This window comes from Ranitomeya imitator, chromosome 3, assembly GCF_032444005.1.
Source record: "Ranitomeya imitator isolate aRanImi1 chromosome 3, aRanImi1.pri, whole genome shotgun sequence".
Classification (NCBI taxonomy): Eukaryota; Metazoa; Chordata; class Amphibia; order Anura; family Dendrobatidae; genus Ranitomeya; species Ranitomeya imitator.
This window is the reverse complement of record NC_091284.1, coordinates 127,707,176-127,726,822: the sequence shown is the minus strand read 5'-3', so window position 1 is coordinate 127,726,822 and position 19,647 is coordinate 127,707,176. Positions and strand designations below refer to the sequence as shown.

Sequence of the window (19,647 nt, the reverse complement as noted above, 5' to 3'; positions counted from 1 at the left end):
TTCACAATACTGTATCTGACAGCATGGCAAACACTGGATGTTCTGGCGCCCCATTCAAGTTAATAGGTAGGAGTTCGGGTTCGTGTACTGTTCTGTTACCCGAACCCAAGCTTTTTGTAACTGTTTGGCGGAACCCGGTGGACCCGAACATTCAGGTGTCTACCCATCTATAACACTGAGTAACAAACTCATATCTGTAGAACCAGATAGCAAATTTAAAAAAACAAACAAAATAAACGGGAATAAAACAAGAGCAAAACTTGTCAAGTTTGACATTTTGAATGATCCTTTTTAAATGGGTTTAAATAAAATTTTTGAGAAACATTTGTTGAAGCCGGGAGTTCAAATTTCTAAAGATGGTCTCATCTCTTAATAAAAATAATAATTTTGCTAAGAAAAGGAGCTCTTACTAGTATTTAGTAATAACCTCCAGACTTTCTTGGTATAAAAGTCCAACAGGTTCAACCAAATATTAAGAGGTTTCTCCACAATTTGCATTGATGACTTATTTATTTCGTATTTCCTCACTATCTGATGAGTGGAGTACAACCACTGAAATAGCACTAGGTTGGAAATAAAACTTTTCTACAACAATGTTGGTGTTATTCATTGACATGCTCATGCTTTCTTCATTGCTGGTATCAGTAGAAATTCCAAAAGTTTGACAAAGTAGATATGCACATCTAACCGATCAGACGTTTATGGAATATCCTGATACAATTCCTCAATGCTTTTTATGGTCGAAACATTTAAGTCTAAATTTTGTGTTGATGTAAACTATTTCACAGCTATTCATTTTAGGGGAAATAACACCCCCTACTCCTTCCTAATACACTAAACTGTTTCTTTATCTGATATGTAGTTGGAGTTGGACCTGGTGGGCTACCGTATGGAGGTTTGTGTATTCTATCATTATCTGTCTTCAATCTTCAGTTCCAGAGCAGTAATCTGACAGCAGTTGTTTTGGACACAAATATGATTAAGCCGAAAGTTTAACCCCTACTTGTTATCTGTATCGCTCTATTTTTCACATAACGTCTTGCTATTTTTTAAGCTCTTGGTAGCCTAGTTAACAATTTCTCTTTCTTTTTTGCACAGTTGGCGGGGTTGGGGCTGGCGGGCTTCCCGCAGGAGGTTAGTATTTAGAGCGTTGGATTGACATTTTTGATAATTCCTTTGTAAACAACTTTGTTGCTTTTTTATCTATGTACTTCTTACTTCTAATGAGTATTTATTAATAAGTTGCAACTTTCTTATTACTTATTAGTAAAAAAAGTTTAATTATTTCTATTTCTGGTCTAATAAACATTAAAGCTAAAAATTAGCATATTGATATGCTGTGACTAAACTTCACAAAGAATTTCAAAGGTCTCTGTGAATTCGAACATTTTGCTATTTGATGGGCATTTGATCACAAAAAAATATGCATTTCACACATTGTCAAAGATTTCATTGGCCAGAGAGCTGTCTAATTAGGTCAGGCGTGGCTGAACAGTATTCCTCATAATGCTTTGCAGCTATTGGATCATATGTCTAATTCAATCAATCAGAGGAGGGTCTAATACATGGACTCTAAAAATGAGGGCAGCTAAAGCAGCTGCCATTTTTGGATTTTACAGTCTAGGAATAGGAGGTCAGTGCGCACTGCTCATTCTACTTAAAAATAAATAAAGGTCTAATCTGATTATGGTGTACTACTGCAGATCTGAAGAACATTGAAAATGAGAGTAGTAGTCTCAGTCTGTGAAAAATAATCCAAATATTCAAGTGATAGGGAGGTGCTGTACCTGGAGAGTCATTGTGACTTTGATTTCATTGATCTGTTCTACACTACTTTAAAAGCACTTTAATAATAGTATTTTTTTTCACACACTGCAATCAAAGAGGGCTGTTTAATTGCTTAGTGACAAAGCAAATTTTGACCTTAATGACCAAGCCAAATTTTTGAAATCTGACCAGTGTTATTTTATGTGGCTTTAACTCTGGAACGCTTCTGTGGATCCCAGTGATTCTGAGACTGTTTTTTCATGACAAATTGTGCTTCATGTCAGTGGTACATTTTGTTTGATATGACTTGCGTATATTTTTGAGAATATCAAAAATTTGACAAAAAAAAGTGAAAATTTCACAATTTTGAAACTTTACTTTTTATTAGAAAGTTAGAAGGGTTCAAAGTTGGTCAGCCTTTTCTCATTTTTCCAAGAAATCCATTTTTTTAGGGACCACATCACATGTGACTTTGGGGTGCCTATATGATAGAAAAAACAAACAAAAGTGACACCATTCTTAAAACTGCACCACTCAATGTCCTAAAACCCACATTTATTTTTTCACAAAAAGTTTACTTTAGCCCCAATTTTTTTCCTCTCACAAGGGTAACAGGAGAAAATGAACCCCAATATTTGTTGTACAATTTCTCCTGAGTAAGCTAATGCCCCATATGTAGGAGAAATTTACCATTTGGACTCACGGCAGAGAAGGGAAGGAGCACCTTTTGACTTTTTGAATGCAAAAATAGCTGCAAGCGAGAGCTAACGCCGTGTTGCATTTGGAGAGCCCCTGATCTGCCTAAACAGTGGAAACTCCCCCACAAGTGACCCCATTTTGGAAACTACACCCATCAAGAATTTTATCCAGGGGTATAGTGAGGATTTTGAACTTCACAGAATTTGATAACATTAGGTTGTCATATTGAATACTCTATATTGAGTGCAAGTGCTCGCTACTGGAGTTTGCATTGGGTGCTCAGTTATTCACCGAGTATCGCGGGTGCTCTATTGAAATGCTTGGGTTCCAGCCTTTCATGTTTTACAGCTGTTAGATACCCCAAAAAACCACGGGGACAAAATTTTCCCAAAAATTCAATTTGCAATAAACTTACAAATTATAAGATAATCTCATTATTGCAAACTCTCCAATTTCCCAGAAAATACTTGTAAACACTGTAAGGTCTCTTGGGACTGTGTTGAATCGAGAAAGGAAAAAAACTTTGTTCCAGCTCCAAAATTTAAAATATCGATCCTTCATTAATCCATGATAAAAACATAGGCTGAGTAACTCTCCATAGCACAACAGGAAATGAGCAACGCGTTGCGATCTTTACAGATCTTTAGAGATCTGTAAAGATCGAAACGCGTTGCTCGTTTCCTGTTGTGCTATGGAGAGTTACTCAGCCTATGTTTTTATCATGGATTAATGAAGGATCGATATTTTAAATTTTGGAGCTAGAACAAAGTTTTTTTCCTTTCTCTATTCAACACTATGTGGATCAACGTGGAAGTTCCGTGCACCTGCTGAGGCTGCCTGGTGAGCTGGCTTTTGGTTTTTTCTATGTGACTGTGTTGAATCCCTTTTGAGCTCTTTATTGCACAAGTCTTAGTAATGTCAAAGTGACCTAAAAAATATTGAGATTATCTTATCTATAAATTTATCGCAAATTGAATTACTGGGAAAATTTTGTCGAAGCTGGTGAGTTCGGATTTCAAAAAATTGGCTCATGTCTAATTAAAGATAATCATTTCACTAAGATAAAAACTCTTAGTAATTTTTGATAATAACCTTCAGACTGCCTTGGAACAATGCTGATCACAAAGAACACTCATACCTCTCAGTAAAAAGATCCAACAGGTTCAACCAAATATTAATAGGTTTTTCCACAATTTGCATTGATGACTTATTTATTTTATATTTCATCACTAACTGATAAGTGGAGTACAACCAATGGAACTCCACCAATGCCTATAATGAAGAGACCAGATCTGACACTAAGTACTAGGCTGGATAAAACACTTTCTAGAAAAATGTCACTTCTACTTATTGAGTTTCATGCGTTCTTCATTCCGGGTATCAGTAGGAATTCCAACAGTTGATCTCTCTCTCAGATTAGACATACACTGCTAACAGATCAGACTTTTGTGCAATATCCTGATATATATACAATACCTCAATGCATTTTATGGTGAAACTATTTAAGGCTAAATTTTGTGTTGATGTAAACTATTTCACAACTGTTCATTGAAAGGGGACATAACACCCCCTATTCCTTCCTAATACACTAAAGTGTTCCTTTATCTGATATGTAGTTGGAGTTGGACCTGGTGGGCTACCATATGGAGGTTTGTGTATTCTATCTTTATCTATCTTCACTCTTCACTATTGATGCAGTAATCTGACAGCATTGTATTGAACATATGATTAAGCGCAAAGTACTTCCCCTATTTGTTATCCATATCTCTCTACTTTTCAAATAACTCATGCCATTTTGGAAGCTTTTAGTAACCATGTCTCTTTCTTTTTGCACAGTTGGTGGGGTTGGTGCTGGTGGACTTCCCGCAGGAGGTTAGTATTTAGAATATTAAATTGATATATTTGATAATTCCCTTTTATGAAACTTCGTTGATTTTTTATCTATGTACTTGCTACATTTAATGTATATTTATAAAGAATTTGTCATTGGATTAAGTTAACGTATTACAATTAAAATTAAAAAATAAGTTACAGGCCTTCTTACATTAAAGCCATGAAGGAACAAAGAGACTCCGTGCTCCCCATCTTAACCGATGACTGTCTACATCTATTGTTTTCTAAAGCCAATAGAAAAATGAAGCAAGTGATTATGCTGTAGAAAGCCTTGACGCTGCACTAGATTGTGCCACTGTTTATTCTTAACTGTTTTATTAAAATGCTACAAAAATGTAAACATAAAAATCGCCAGTTTATTAGATAGTAAATATAAAAATATCAATCAACGAGGACTCTCAATTTGTTTTTTATCATGGTAACATGGTACAAATATATATATATATATATATATATGTATGCATATATATATATATATATATATATATATGTATACAGTACAGACCAAAAGTTTGGACACACCTTCTCATTTAAAGATTTTTCTGCATTTTCATGACTATGAAAATTGTACATTCACACTGAAGGCATCAAAACCATGAATTAACACATGTGGAATTATATACTTATCAAAAAAGTGTGAAACAACTGAAAATATGTCTTATATTCTAGGTTCTTCAAATTAGCCACCTTTTGCTTTGATGACTGCTTTGTACACTCTTGGCATTGTCTTGATGAGCTTCAAGAGGTAGTCACCGGAAATGGTTTTCACTTCACAGGTGTGCCCTGTCAGGTTTAATAAGTGGGATTTCTTGCCTTATAAATGGGGTTGGGACCATCAGTTGCGTTGTGCAGAAGTCTGGTGGATACACAGCTGATAGTCCTACTGAATAGACTGTTAGAATTTGTATTATGGCAAGAAAAAAGTAGTAAGGAAAAATGAGTAGCTATCATTACTTAAAGAAATGAAGGTCAGTCAGGCCGAAAAATTGGGAAAACTTTAAAAGTGTCCCCAAGTGCAGCTGCAAAAACCATCAAGCGCTACAAAGAAACTGGCTCACATGAGGACCGCCCCAGGAAAGGAAGACCAAGAGTCACCTCTGCTTCTGAGGATAAGTTTATCTGAGTCACCAGCCTCAGAAACAGCAGCAAGGATTAGAGACCAGGTCAATGCCACACAAATTTCTAGCAGCAGACACATCTCTACAACAACTGTGAAGAAGAGACTTTGTGCAGCAGACCTTCATGGTAAAATAGCTGCTAGGAAACCACTGATAAGGGCAGGCAGCAAACAGAAGAGACTTTTCTGGGCTAAAGAACACAAGGAGTGGACATTAGACCAGTGGAAATCTGTGCTTTGGTCTGATGAGTCCAAATTTGAGATCTTTGGTTCCAACCACCGTGTGTTTGTGCAGCGCAGAAAAGATGGATTCTACATGCCTGGTTCCCACCGTGAAGCATGGAGGAGGAGGTGTGATGGTGTGGGGGTGCTTTGCTGGTGACACTGTTGGGGATTTATTCAAAATTGAAGGCATACTGAACCAGCATGGCTACCACAGCATCTTGCAGGTGCATGATATTCCATCCGGTTTGCGTTTAGTTGGACCATCATTTATTTTTCAACAGGACAATGACCTCAAACACACCTCCAGGCTGTGTAAGGGCTATTTGACCAAAAAGGAGAGTGATGGGGTGCTGCGCCAGATGACCTGGCCTCCACACTCACCAGACCTGAACCCAATCGAGGTTGTTTGGTGTGAGCTGGACCGCAGGGTGAAGGCAAAAGGGCCAACAAGTGCTAAGCATCTCTGGGAACTCCTTTAAGATTGTTGGAAGACCATTCCCAGTGACTACCTCTTGAAGCTCATCAAGAGAATGCCAAGAGTGTGCAAAGCAGTCATCAAAGCAAAAGGTGGCTACTTTGAAGAACCTAGAATATAAGACATATTTTCAGTTGTTTCACACTTTTTTGTTAAGTATCTAATTCCACATGTGTTAATTCATAGTTTTGATGCCTTCAGTGTGAATGTACAATTTTCATAGTCATGAAAATACAGAAAAATCTTTAAATAAGAAATTATGTCCAAACTTTTGGTCTGTACTGTATATATATATATATATATATATATATATATATATATATATATATATATATAATTGTTTTGCTATTGTCCTAAAATCTGTTTCCCACTTTAGCAGGTGGTTTAGGTGCTAAGCCGCCAAAGACTGGAGGTCAGTATTCATTTCTGTATAGGAGATTGTTGCACACAATAAAATGTTTCATTATTTTAGCCAAATTTATTATCTATACCTTTTTAACATTTTAGCTGGTTATGGTGGTTATGGTGTTGGAAGTCTTGGTGCTGGAGGTGGGTACTGAAATTCTTTCAAAATTTTTCTCCTTCATGGTTTGAAAGAGACGTTTATGAGCGTATTGTGCTTTTGTTGTATTTTTTATTTGCCTTCCTATATTTCCTGCATTTTTTGGTGGAGATTTGAAGCAGCATTTTAATGTATTTTTTAGAACAGAAAAGTTCTGATTCTGCATTCAAAAACACAACTGCATTTTATAACATTCATGTTTCTCAAGCTCCCCATAAAAGCATATTGAGAAAAAATATGCACAGTTCAAGAGCATCTTTAGACGGACAGTGGGCAGGAGTTTTCATGAAATCACAACCGATATGTTTGGACAGTTAAACATAGCAGATTTTCAGAGCCATTAGTATAAACTTGTAATTATTTCAATATATATATATACATACACCTGGCTTCAGAGACGCAGTGACTAGTGATGGAGAATATACTCGATACTCGAGATTTCTCGAGCACGCTCGGGTGTCCTCCAAGTATTTTTTAGCGCTCGGAGATTTAGTTTTCATCGCCGCAGCTGAATGATTTACATCTGTTAGCCAGCATAAGTACATGTGGGGGTTGCCTGGTTGCTAGGGAACCCCCACATATAATCAAGCTGGCTAAGAGATGTAACTCATTCAGCTGAGTTGAGGAAAACTAAATCTCCGAGCACTAAAAAATAGTCGGAGGTCACTCAAGCGTGCTCGGGAAATCTCGAGTAATGAGTATATTCGCTCATCACTAGCAGTGACCCTATCAAAATGAGCGAGCTTTCGACTAGTGGAAGCCCTAATTAGCATAGAAAACAGAGATAATATAAATGCTTTTATAAACCTAATTTTTACTGAAAAATGTTACCTAGGGGCAGTGAATTTACTGATACTGTACATAAGTGAATGGTACTCGGTTGGAGTGCATGGGGTCCTGACAGGTTCACTTTAAAGGGGTTGTTTGCTTTGCTATAAATATATGTAATAAATATGCGATAGACAGTCATGTCTGTGCTCACCATGTGTCACTTCTCATCGATGTGATGTCAAGCCCTGGTGGGTTAGGCAACCTCTTATGTGACCCATAAATTCATGGTTGAATGTGCGCTCCCATTATTAACAATCTAGCGTGCATACCCCGAATCCACTTCTTGTACATACAAACTAGAACCTGTGTTACATCACATCTGCTTTCTAGTGCGCATGGACCTGATAGTGGATAAGGATCATGTGCTTTCCAGGAGTCACATTCAGATAAGGATATGTGGGTCATGTCATAGGTCATCTGATCCCTCAGAGATTGACATTGCATGGACAAGAAGCGATGCAAGGACTGTCTGTGCATAGTACAGCACTCAATGATGTGGAGAATATTACTTCTATTGTGCCATATATTAAATACATTTATAACAAAGTTGTAATAAGGTGGCACGGGGTGGTATTCATGGCCGAGTTTACTAAAACACAGTCAGTGAGCACCCCAGCCCCTTGCACACAGACAGACAATAGAGGTCCTAGTCCTGTGGTACGGTCAGTTACCTCCATCATACTTGTACTCCAGCTGCTGGGGATGAGCTCGCAGGAAAACACCACAGTCCACAGTTCTGTTCCAACGGGAAAACTTTACTATAACAATGCAATGTTTCCTGCTCTGTCCCTGCAGCTTTGTGAGACAGCACGGTCTCCACAGTTCCCATCCTGGCCAGGAACCATAAAAGTCCTTTTGGGGTCGGTCCTCAACACCAGGACCTATTCACTCTGCTCGACAGTCCGTGTTAGTTAGTGTCCCCCTCGACCAGGGCACCCTCTGCTCCTGGCAGTGAAGCATGTCCTGCCCCAGGCAAGCTTGCCCAGGTTCTGCTGCAAGAAAAGGAAATCCTTCTCCTGTAAGCCTGGTGGACCGGCCCCCTTTTTAACTCCTTCTGTCCCTGAACTAACTTTATACACTTGTAGTCACATAACATTCACAATACATTACACATTACACATAAAACATTATACATAAAACATAATAATAATAATATAATAATTTTTATTTATATAGCGCCAACATATTCCGCAGCGCTTTACAAATTATAGAGGGGACTTGTACAGACAATAGACATTACAGCATAACAGAAATACAGTTCAAAACAGATACCAGGAGGAATGAGGGCCCTGCTCGCAAGCTTACAAACTATGAGGAAAAGGGGAGACACGAGAGGTGGATGGTAACAATTCCTTTAGTTATTCGGACCAGCTATAGTGTAAGGCTCAGGTGTTCATGTAAAGCTGCATGAACCAGTTAACTGCCTAAGTATGTAGCAGTACAGACACAGAGGGCTATTAACTGCATAAAGTGAATGAGAACATTCATTTTTTTTTTTTTTTATATATATAAATGGGCCACACAGGGATCGTTACGTTAATGCATTGAGGCGGTAGGTCAGTCTGAACAAATGCATTTTTAGGGTACGCTTAAAACTGTGGGGATTGGGGATTAATCGCATTAACCTAGGTAGTGCATTCCAAAGAATCGGCGCAGCATGTGTAAAGTCTTGGAGACGGGAATGGGAGGTTCTGATTATTGAGGATGCTATTCTGAGGTCATTAGCGGAACGGAGGGCACGGGTAAGGTGGTAGACTGAGACCAGAGAGGAGATGTAGGGTGGTGCTGAGCCATGGAGTGCTTTGTGGATGAGGGTAGTAGTTTTGTACTGGATTCTGGAGTGGATGGGTAGCCAGTGTAATGACTGGCACAAGGTAGAGGCATCGGTGTAACATAACATAACACATAAAACTTGAGGGAACCATTGAGGTGCCGCATGGGTAGGAGAGAGGAGACAACTGAGGTTCCCCGCCACCTCCTTACAAAGTTTCCAAACTCTTAAGTCCATCTGTAAGGCAATATTCTGCTTACTGGAAACTTGACTGCGAGGATCTACACATTATGTACAGGAAGATCTGTATCCATACAATGTCACTATAGCAAAACTGAACCATTTGCATATGTTTCTTACTTTTTCCTATGATATACGTCTATGTGTATGCTTGGTCGATGTGGCATTTTTTATGACATTCTAGAAATAATATGTAACAGGTTGTTATCTGGGGATTAAAAATAATTATTTCTTCATTTTATTTTCTCTAGCTGGTGTTGGACCTGGTGGCTACCCAGCAGGAGGTAATATCACACAATGTACAAACCACAAACAATACTTGTAAAAATCATGATCAGCTATCATACGTCTTTTTTTTTCTTTCATTTTATATCCAGTTGGAGTTGGAGTTGGCGGTGTACCGGGAGGAAGTAAGTAATTCAGCCTTCTTATATAGAACTTTTACCATTGTCTTTTTTCTAGATTAATTTAATTATTTCTTGTATTCAGTTACATGAAACACTTAATTTATAGGGTCATTAACTTTGGTAATTGGGAATCTGGGTAGTGTTGTAATGTCAGCAGTTTCCTTTAATGGGTCATATATTCCTTATTAATTTGCAGTTGGTGTTGGTGCAGGAGGAGTCCCAGGGGCAGGTATGTAAGGTCCCTACTTTTCATAGAAAAAAAGATCATAACCATTAAATTAGGTTGTAAGGATCTGATCACCACAAAATGGTTGAACAATTGGTGGAGAAAGGTTGAACTTGATGGACCTAGGTCTTTTTTCTTCCTATGTAAATAAGAGACTACCATCCTTTTTGCTTATTCTTCATGAATCAAAGCTCAACGTTGCCATCTATAATGTGTACTCTAAGGTTCTTTATCAGCTTGACATGCCAAATCCAGCATATAATAACTACAGGTCCTTAGCAGTAGTCAAAACACCACAAAAAATGTTTTGTTATTTGGCTACTAGGAAAGCCCTCACCATATCTCCTGACCCATAAGGGTGGTGATTGATGAGCTCTTGTGTATCATGTATTTATAGAAGCCTATCAGACACGGCAAATTTACAGGGTGAGGTGGAGGTGGGGAAGAGGTGTCCTCATTAATAAACCAGAGTTACAAATTGAGTATTTTGTAAAGTCTTTCAGTCCATTTAAATGCCGAAATTAACAACATTTTTTTGACACTTTGACTAATAGAAGTACATACCTCTAGCTCTAATCTTCTGCACTTATGTAGAGCCCCTTGAATGTGTGTAACTCCAAGTCTGAAGCTTATATAATTTATAGGGCTATTGAGCCTCGGGTATAATCTCAATAACGTATCAAGCATAACAACACATCATAGCTAAAATAAAGGCAATGTACATATTTTTGGCACCATTTAGTTTTATCATTAATAATATGAAATTGAAATATATGGAAAATTGATACATAGATTCTGAAATGTTATTCTCTCTGTGTTTCCATCACTTCTTCAGGGCTTTATCCAGGAGCAGGGGGCAAACCTCCCAAACCAGGTGAGCATATTAGCATCTGGATGTCTAGATCATTGTTTCCCAAACCCCAATCCTCACGGCCCCCAGCACATCATGTTTTCAGGATTTCCTTAGTATTGCACAAATTCTGATGTCTTGATGATAATTCCATCACCTGTCCAATACTGACGAAATCCTAAAAACCTGATCTTTTGGGAGCCTTGAAGACTGGAGATTGGGAAACACTGGTTTAGACGGAAGTAAAGATTGGAAATTATGGGTTTCTATATCGATTCATTACCTACAATGTGTATTTAGGCTATGGAACTGGAGCAGGAGTACTACCTGGTGGTGGAGTAGCACCTGGGGGTGGACTGGTGCCTGGAGCTGGAATTGGAGGTGGATTAGTTCCTGGAGGTGGATTAGTTCCTGGGGGAGTAGGAGTTGGAGGTGAGAGTTAACAGTCCTTATGTCCATGTGTACTGAAACCTGATTTATTTCAATGGTAAATAAATAAATCTATTCTGTGATTTGGTTCCTCTCATTCCTTGGCTTCAATACTTTATGTTTTGCTTTTTTTGTCAGGCGTGTATCCAGGGGCAGGGGCAGGAGGAAAACCGCCAAAACCAGGTAAGATAATTTCACTAATTGATATAGTAAATTTTGTGTTTTATACAAACATTTTTTCACTTAATTTTGTCATTTTATGACTTAATTTTTTTCTTTAAGGTTATGGTGTTGGAGTTGGTAGTCTTGGAGCTGGTGCTGGAGTTGGTGGTCTGGGAACTGGTGCTGGTGTTGGCGGTCTTGGTGCGGGTGCTGGTTTTGGACCTGGTGCTGGTGTTGGTGGTCTAGGCACTGGGGTAGGAGGTGTGTAAATTGGGACATTGTACAACCGTTTTAATTTAAGGCACTGGCGGGATAACGCTCAACATCTATAGTATTTCTTCATCACTTCAACTAGTTTGAATGAACCTGAATAAAATTTGATTTGTCCTTGAATAAATGGAAAAAAAAAAGATAATATCAGGTTCTATAAAAAGAATGGACATGATAAATGGAGATGTTCTTCTTATAATAAATTTATAGTAATGGAAAAATGTCTAGTGTGAACAAGGATTCATCAGATAACAAGCAGAAAAGGAAATGTAGAGTTTTCACAGCCGCCTTGGCAATCACCCTTGTACAAGAACATGCCTTCCAGACCTAATTAGCAGTACATATACTTTATATAGTGTTACACAATCAAAATAAAAGTTTCCAACAGTTAAACTTTGATTCATTAGTCACAGTGAATATCAATGAACTGACGAAAAGCGCTGACAGTTTTGATGTGAGGAATGTACTAATATCATTTCACATCCAACTGAAACAAAAATGAAAAAAAACAATGTTCAAAAATTTCTTGGAAAACCAAGACTAGACCGTGATGTCACGTTTGACCCCAGGTTAGTTCACATCTTTATTAAAGGCAATGAAATATTGCTGGCTGTTTGCAGATTTCTTGTTCCCTAGAGCTATATCACTGAAAACCATGGAAACACCCAAAGTTGGCAGTCACTCTAAAGGAGAAAATTATTTTAAATCTTATATGAGAAGCCAAAATAAGTTTGAGTCACCGAAGTTGAAGCTGTAATGTCGCTATCGGCTGTTTACTGGATGCTGCAGAGACATTAAGCATGTGGCTCCGTTTCTTCTAAGTTGGAAAACTATGTCCACTCTCCAAGGAAAACTCACGAGTCAGGCATAAGAAATCAGGGCAGATAAATAGATGTTATGTTAAGTTTATTAAATTGTAATTTATGGAATGTTTGCAAATTCTCCAGTTATTGAGACTCTGAGGACTACATATATAGCAGAACAATACAGTAATGAAAAAGTGGTCAACACGTCAATGTCTAAACCTTGCTTGTAACGTATGTGCGGCTTGACATCTTCTGCTGCGATGAAGAATGTTTGCTTAGGCCACGTTCACATTTCAATTTACATTTCATTGCAAGATTGACAGCAATGACACCTGATTGATGTGAGTAACAATAATTAGATACGTAAGTCACAATGGCTCTAGGAATGGCAAGTACTAGAAGATGGACGCAGTGTAACTGAGCCCCCTTCAACTTCATAGACTGCATGGAGCCCACAAGTGAGCCTATCACTGTGTCGGGTCAAGAGCTCCTGAAGTCATCATTTCTGATGCACAGAACTGATGCACAAGATGCTAGAAACATCACATAGAAAACGTTAAAATCGGTTCTGGCAGCCATTTTTTCTGGCATTTCAGTGCCGCAAGGGAGGGAAACAGCTAAAAGGATGTATATATGTGACAGCACTCTTACAGTAAGGACCAAGGAGGCAGCGAGCGCCCACCCATCATCTATGCAGAATATGTGCATATTCATATTTGTGTGCCACCTTTTCTGATTCTTCAATTAAGTAAATACCGTATATACTCGACTATAAGCCGAGAATTTCAGCCCATTTTTTTAGGCTGAAATTGCCCCTCTCGGCTTATACTCGAGTCATTCCCAGGGGTCGGCAGGGGAGGGGGAGAGAGCGGCAGCTGTCTAATCATACTCACCTGCTCCTGGCGCGGTCCCTACACGTCCCTGCTTCTCCGGGCGCTGACAGCTTCTTCCCGTGTTGAGCGGTCACGTGGTACTGAATATGGACGTGACTCCACTCCCATACAGGTGGAGCCGCATATTCATTACTGTAATGAGCGGTACAGGTGACCGCTCAATGCTGGAAGAAGCTGTCAGTGCCCGGAGAACCAGGGATGTGCAGGGACCGCGCCAGGAGCAGGTGAGTATAACGGGGGCATTGCGCGACATTCACCTCTCCTCGTTCCACCGCCGGGCTCCGTCTTCCGTGTCCTCTGTCTGTGATGGTCAGGTCAGAGGGCGCGATGACGTGTTAGTTTGCGCACCGCCCTCTGCCTGAATAGTCACTGCAGAGGACGCTGAGGAGCAGCGGGCAGCGACGAGAGGTGAGTATGTCATTTTTTTTTTTAATTGCAGCAGCAGCAGATATACTGTACAGTTAATAATATCAACATAAACTGCATTTTATGGAGCCATAATCTACTTTTATGCAGCATTATATGGGGCAAATTTCCTATGGGGCATCTTATGGGGCAATAATCAACTTTTATGCAGCATTATATGGGGCAAATGTTTCCATTGAGCATCTTATGGGGTAATAATCAACTTTTATGCAGCATTAAATTGGGCAAATTTCCTATGGAGCATCTTATGGGGCAATAATCAACTTTAATGCAGCATGATATGGGGCAAATATCTCTATGGAGCATGTTATGGGGCCATTATTAACCTTTGTGCAGCATTATATGGGACATATTTTAATATGGAGCATCTTATGGGGCCCATCATAAACTTTATGAAGCATTATATGGGGCGTATTTTGTATACAGCATCTTATGGGGCACATCATGAACTATATAGAGCATTATATGGGGCTCCTGATTCAATATGGATATTCAAAAACACTTAACCTACTGATGTCTCAATTAATTTTACTTTTATTGCTACCTATTTTTATTTTTGAAATTTACGGGTAGCTGCTGCATTTTCCACCCTGGGCTTATACTCGAGTCATTAAGTTTTCCCAGTTTTTTGCGGCAAAATTAGGGGTCTCAGCTTATACCCGGGTCGGCTTATACTCGACTATATACGGTAGATAGAAAAGTTTCTGCATTTTACATACAGGTGCTTCTCACAAAATTAGAATATCATCAAAAAGTTTATTTAGGTTCTTCAAAACAAAAAGTGAAACTCATATATTACATAGAGTCATTACAAACAGCGAGATCTATTTCAAGTGTTTATTTCTGTTAATGTTAATGAGTATAGCTTACAGCTAATGAAAACCCAAAAGTCATTATCTCAGTAAATTAGAATACTTTATACCACCAGCTTGAAAAATGATTTTAAAATCCAAAATGTTGGCCTACTGAAATGTATGCTCAGTAAATTCACTCAATACTTGGTCGGGGCTCCTTTTGCATCAATTACTGCATCAATCAGGCGTGGCATGGAGGCGATCAGCCTGTGGCACTGCTGAGATGTTGGTGATATTCTAATTTTGTGAGAAGCACCTGTATATCACATGTGTCAGCAACCCAATCTATACTCCTTTGCCGTTTAGTGGGTATAACTTACAAGTGGCGTACGCCGTGACAGCTGTTCAACTTATTACATATTAAAGTTTCTCTAGTTTGGATACTCACAGAATAATATATTGCTATTGTGCACATGCGTTTGTCAACACCCTGCTAAATAAATATTAATCATAAAACTACATTTTAGAAGCAGAACTGTGACTGCAGCTCTGCACTATAAGGCAGGGGTTACACCTAATGTATCAAAATATGGTCCGTTTTTTACGGCTGAGATACACAGAAAATTTCCTTAAAAGTGATTCGTATTCAAAGTGAGGATGCGATTTTTTTTCTCCAAAAATTATCTGTGTGTCATCCGTATGGCATCTGTACGGCGAGAATTTCTCGCCGGCTTGCAAAATGGACATAGAATGGATCCATGGGCTCAAGTATTCGTGAAAACATATATGCAGTCTATATATATAAACTCATATGAACTCTAGCGTGGGAATTTTTCTGAATATTTTCTCACGCTAGAGTTCATATGAGTTTATGCCACCAGGGGGCGCAGCACCGCAAGTCAATGAAGCTGCATTCCATTCATTCCCCAGTTTTTACAGCCAGGGGCAGCTGCATTAGCAGGCTCCTGATTGTAAAATTACTTAACCCCTTCAGATGGATTTACATCATGGGGCATGAGTGTACGGCGGACAGGTATGGGATATTGTTGCTTTTTTATTTTCCTTTCTTTTCAGAAGACGAGGGTCATCAGTTGGATTGAGAGTACATTAAAGATATACCTATTCTATGTGTAGACATTTGTTTTAGCTATTCTATTCTAACCTGTCAGTGTGATTTTACTGTACACCGCACTGAATTACCGGCTTTTCTATAGAATACCGGTGCGTATTTCTCGCAAGTCACACGTATGGTCCGTGTGTAATACGTATTTTTCTCGCCCCCATAGACTTTCATTGGTGGATTTTTTGCACAATATGCTGACAAACGCAGCATGCTGCGATTTTCTCAGTCTGTAAAATACGGCCAAGAAATATACGGCTGATGGGAGCTGCCCCATAGAGAAACATTGGTCCGTGTGCAATGCATTGTTTTTGTGCCTCTCGCTCGTCCGTATTCCTCTCTAGTGGGACCCCGACCTAAGGCTTAATTCAGACATCCACTTTTTTTCATAGAAGAAAAAACCATGTTCTAGATCTGATTTGTTTTATCCATTTTTAGCCTGGGTGTCCATTTTTACAATCGGTTTTGCATCCGTTTTTCTCGCATGGAAAACATTTTTTTACAAGCTTCTCCTACCCATTAAAAGAAAGATTGACAGAAGACATCTGAGTGCTATTGGGGGTTTTTAGTTTTTTTTTATATTGACACATTGACTTGAGCTTGATCTACAAATTGGCTCAAATACAGAAATGTCTCCTTTTTTTGCAAACAATATATTCACACAACAAAAACCCTGACATTTATACAAGGACTAAAGAGTATATGTTCTATCAGTGAAAAACATGGACGAACGTGAAAAATGGATGTTTGAATGAGTCCTCTGGCAATGTTGCTATAGATCCCTGAATTTCTTGGACCACTCACATCCATAAATTGCAGATGTGATTGTGCAGGTCCTTGGTTGGTTTAAAGAACTACCTGCTGTATACTGTACATGCACTAGCATGGTCTGTAAAGAGACCAGCCACAGCATGCTGCTGAAATATTGTTATCATAGACCTGAGGACCAAGTGGAAAATATCTCTTGTGAACTCGCACACAGGCTAATATTGGGTCCGTGTGCTATTCCTTCGCCACATAAACAGCATTTAGACCAAAAATACGTTGAGTTGAAGATACCCTAATACAGATTGTAACTCAGGACCAGTACATGATCAGAAATGTAATGTATGTATAAAGTTATTACACTTTTAATTTAAATTGTATATATATTTAAATAGTAATACAATGTGGACCTAATGTTTTAGGATACTGAAATTAATATTGTAGCTACACAGAAGAATTGTAAATCTGGAATTCATTTTATTTATCAAATCAGGTTTTCCCGGAGCTGGAGTTGGCGCAGGAGGCAAACCACCTAAACCAGGTAACCGTTGAAGAGTTTATCCATTACCCTGACTCAGTTACTGATTTTGCCATAAATGCTTAAGATTAATGCCCCTAAAGATCCCAAATATACCTATTCTGCTAAGGTTTATGCTGTTTTATACCTTTCTGCTCTGCGTCCTGTCCTCTCGCATCAGGTCTGTTGTCACAGCAATCACTTCCTCTTCACAATCCTCTGCTCCCTTCTGACTACATTTCCCATCAACTCCTGTTCCGGGCTGCAAGCCAGCAGTGAGCACAGACCTGTAATTTTGACTAAACCTCTCCCACTCACTCATCTCCAAGCTTCACACACTGCATTAGCACCATCTTCTGTATAGGGCACTGCAGGGAAGAGAAGTAATGTATAAAGCCCTAGACTAGCAGTCCTGCCAATAAAGATTATCCTCTACGTCCCCTCACTGACATGGATGGATATATAGATGGATGGACGTATGGATAGGATGAATATATAGATAAATGGATGGGATGGATTGATTCAATAGGGAGAGATATGAAGGTATTCACAATATATAAGGGAATACAGCAGCAGGTACATACATTACACAGTGTAAATAGCAGGGTATATACATGTGTATATACCCTGCTGTCTACATAAAGATATAACAAAGAGCTGGGTCTGCAGGAGCAGCATTCACAGACACAGAGTGAGTTCCGCTGAATACAGCCCCGCCCATCAGTGTGATAAGCCCCACCCACCCATCAGTTTACGGAGCCCAGAGCTGAGGGAAATTTTGACTCAACATCCCAGGAGGGCGGAGAGTCTCAGAGATCAAGTGACTTGAGGAGCAGCTTAGGCTACAACAGGATTTGGCACAGAGAAATATTTAGTGAAGTGCTCATCTATGGCAGTTAGTTCACATGAAAAGGACATGTAGTGGTCAACCCCTTTAAGGAAGCATTATAGCCAACATGGATATTCAGGGATTAAATATAAATAAATGTGCAATTGTACAAAAATATTGTGGCAACAACCAACAGAAATACATTAGGAAATTGTCCAAACTGGGCAGAATTGAGAAATGTATATATTTCAATAATGCCAATTTATTACCAAGCCATTGTCCTGATTATTCGCTGGTGCAGAGCTTTTAGCGCCAGTGTTTATGGACAGCCAGGCTACTACATAAATCTACTTCTACATTTCAGCTGCACGTGGAGCTATGGGATCAATGACTTCTTACAATTCTTTGTAGGTTATGGTCCTGGAGCTGGATTATTAACTGGAGGAGGCTTTGGACCTGGTGGTGGTTTTGGGCCTGGTGCTGGAGTAGTACCTGGTGCTGGAGTAGGACCTGGTGCTGGCCTTGGGCCCGGTGGCATAGGTGGTGCAGGTGAGATCAGAAAATGAATGCCTTTTAGATGCATGTGGAAAAATATTTCTAGAGAATACGTTAGTGAGAAATAAATTAGATATCTGTATGGATCAAGCAGCCAGGAACTCAATGTTGAAACAACCCGGTATCCTCTCCTGTTGCCAGAAAAGTCGTTAAAGGATTTGTCTCATGATTACTCTTCAGGGGCGCACTGTTCCCTACTATTCTGTTGGGGAGTGGTGAGCTCCTGAAGAGTGACCATGATGGTGCTCTCTTCGATGTGTGGCCTCTACAACATCGCAGGAGCACAAGGAGAACTGGCATGCATCAGAACAGCGCTTACAAGCTGCAAAGCAAAGAGCTTGTAAGCACACTCTCTTTCTATAGGAAACTGGCCACCTCTGATAGACTGCAGAGGTGGCTGCTAAACTAGGTAACAGGCAGTATTCTAGTGTTTTTAACAGCATTATTCAGTTTTACCCATTTCACAAGCAATAGATTGTACCCCAAGAAATAAATGGTTGCCAATACTCTAGAGCAAGTTGGTTTTTTTTTAACTATTCCCCTCTTGCCCTGATTAACAAAGAAGGGACCTTATAAAGTCATAATGTCCAAGGAAGGCATTTGAAAAATGGATGCCTAAACATTACATCCCCTGAAGAGGTTCTAGTTTCTCTTTGATGAGTTTGTCTTGAGTGACCTGTCTGTGGCCTCTGCATTTTTTCAATCTGTAAATGGTCCTGAGAATTTAACACTAGGGCCAGATACATATTGTAGTGCCAGCATACCGCAGCCTGTCTGGCCAAACACTTGTGAATACCGTACTTTTTGGAAAGAGATAAGCATCACATGCTTACATGATAAAAGGGATACGGGTCGTAAATCTGTTCGGTGCTTGACAGCATGAAGAACAGGTCAAGTGCTTGCATTAATTGGCAGACGGTTGCACTGGAGCGATGAAGGGGCTAGCCAGAGTTATAATATATTCCATCAGCAGGTTTTACTAGGGAGCGGTGGGGCCAAAGACATATGGATCATTCCA

At 39.3% G+C, this 19,647-nt stretch overlaps 1 protein-coding gene across 17 annotated transcripts in view; it reads left to right on the top strand.

The window, feature by feature from the left end:
- The window catches only part of ELN (elastin), a 109,563-nt gene that overhangs the window by 79,253 nt on the left and 10,663 nt on the right, over positions 1-19,647 (top strand). For 6 of the 17 annotated variants that reach the window (XM_069761417.1, XM_069761419.1, XM_069761428.1 and 3 more), the window contains 15 exons: positions 863-895; positions 1,099-1,134; positions 4,083-4,115; positions 4,303-4,338; positions 6,553-6,588; positions 6,684-6,725; positions 9,832-9,864; positions 9,958-9,990; positions 10,184-10,216; positions 11,049-11,087; positions 11,364-11,495; positions 11,631-11,675; positions 11,775-11,915; positions 17,222-17,269; positions 18,486-18,623. In XM_069761417.1, the coding sequence (XP_069617518.1) occupies positions 863-895; positions 1,099-1,134; positions 4,083-4,115; positions 4,303-4,338; positions 6,553-6,588; positions 6,684-6,725; positions 9,832-9,864; positions 9,958-9,990; positions 10,184-10,216; positions 11,049-11,087; positions 11,364-11,495; positions 11,631-11,675; positions 11,775-11,915; positions 17,222-17,269; positions 18,486-18,623 (858 nt within the window). The remainder of the gene's footprint in view (positions 1-862; positions 896-1,098; positions 1,135-4,082; positions 4,116-4,302; positions 4,339-6,552; positions 6,589-6,683; positions 6,726-9,831; positions 9,865-9,957; positions 9,991-10,183; positions 10,217-11,048; positions 11,088-11,363; positions 11,496-11,630; positions 11,676-11,774; positions 11,916-17,221; positions 17,270-18,485; positions 18,624-19,647) is intronic. The other 11 variants (XM_069761416.1, XM_069761425.1, XM_069761424.1 and 8 more) reach the window with 11 other exon arrangements.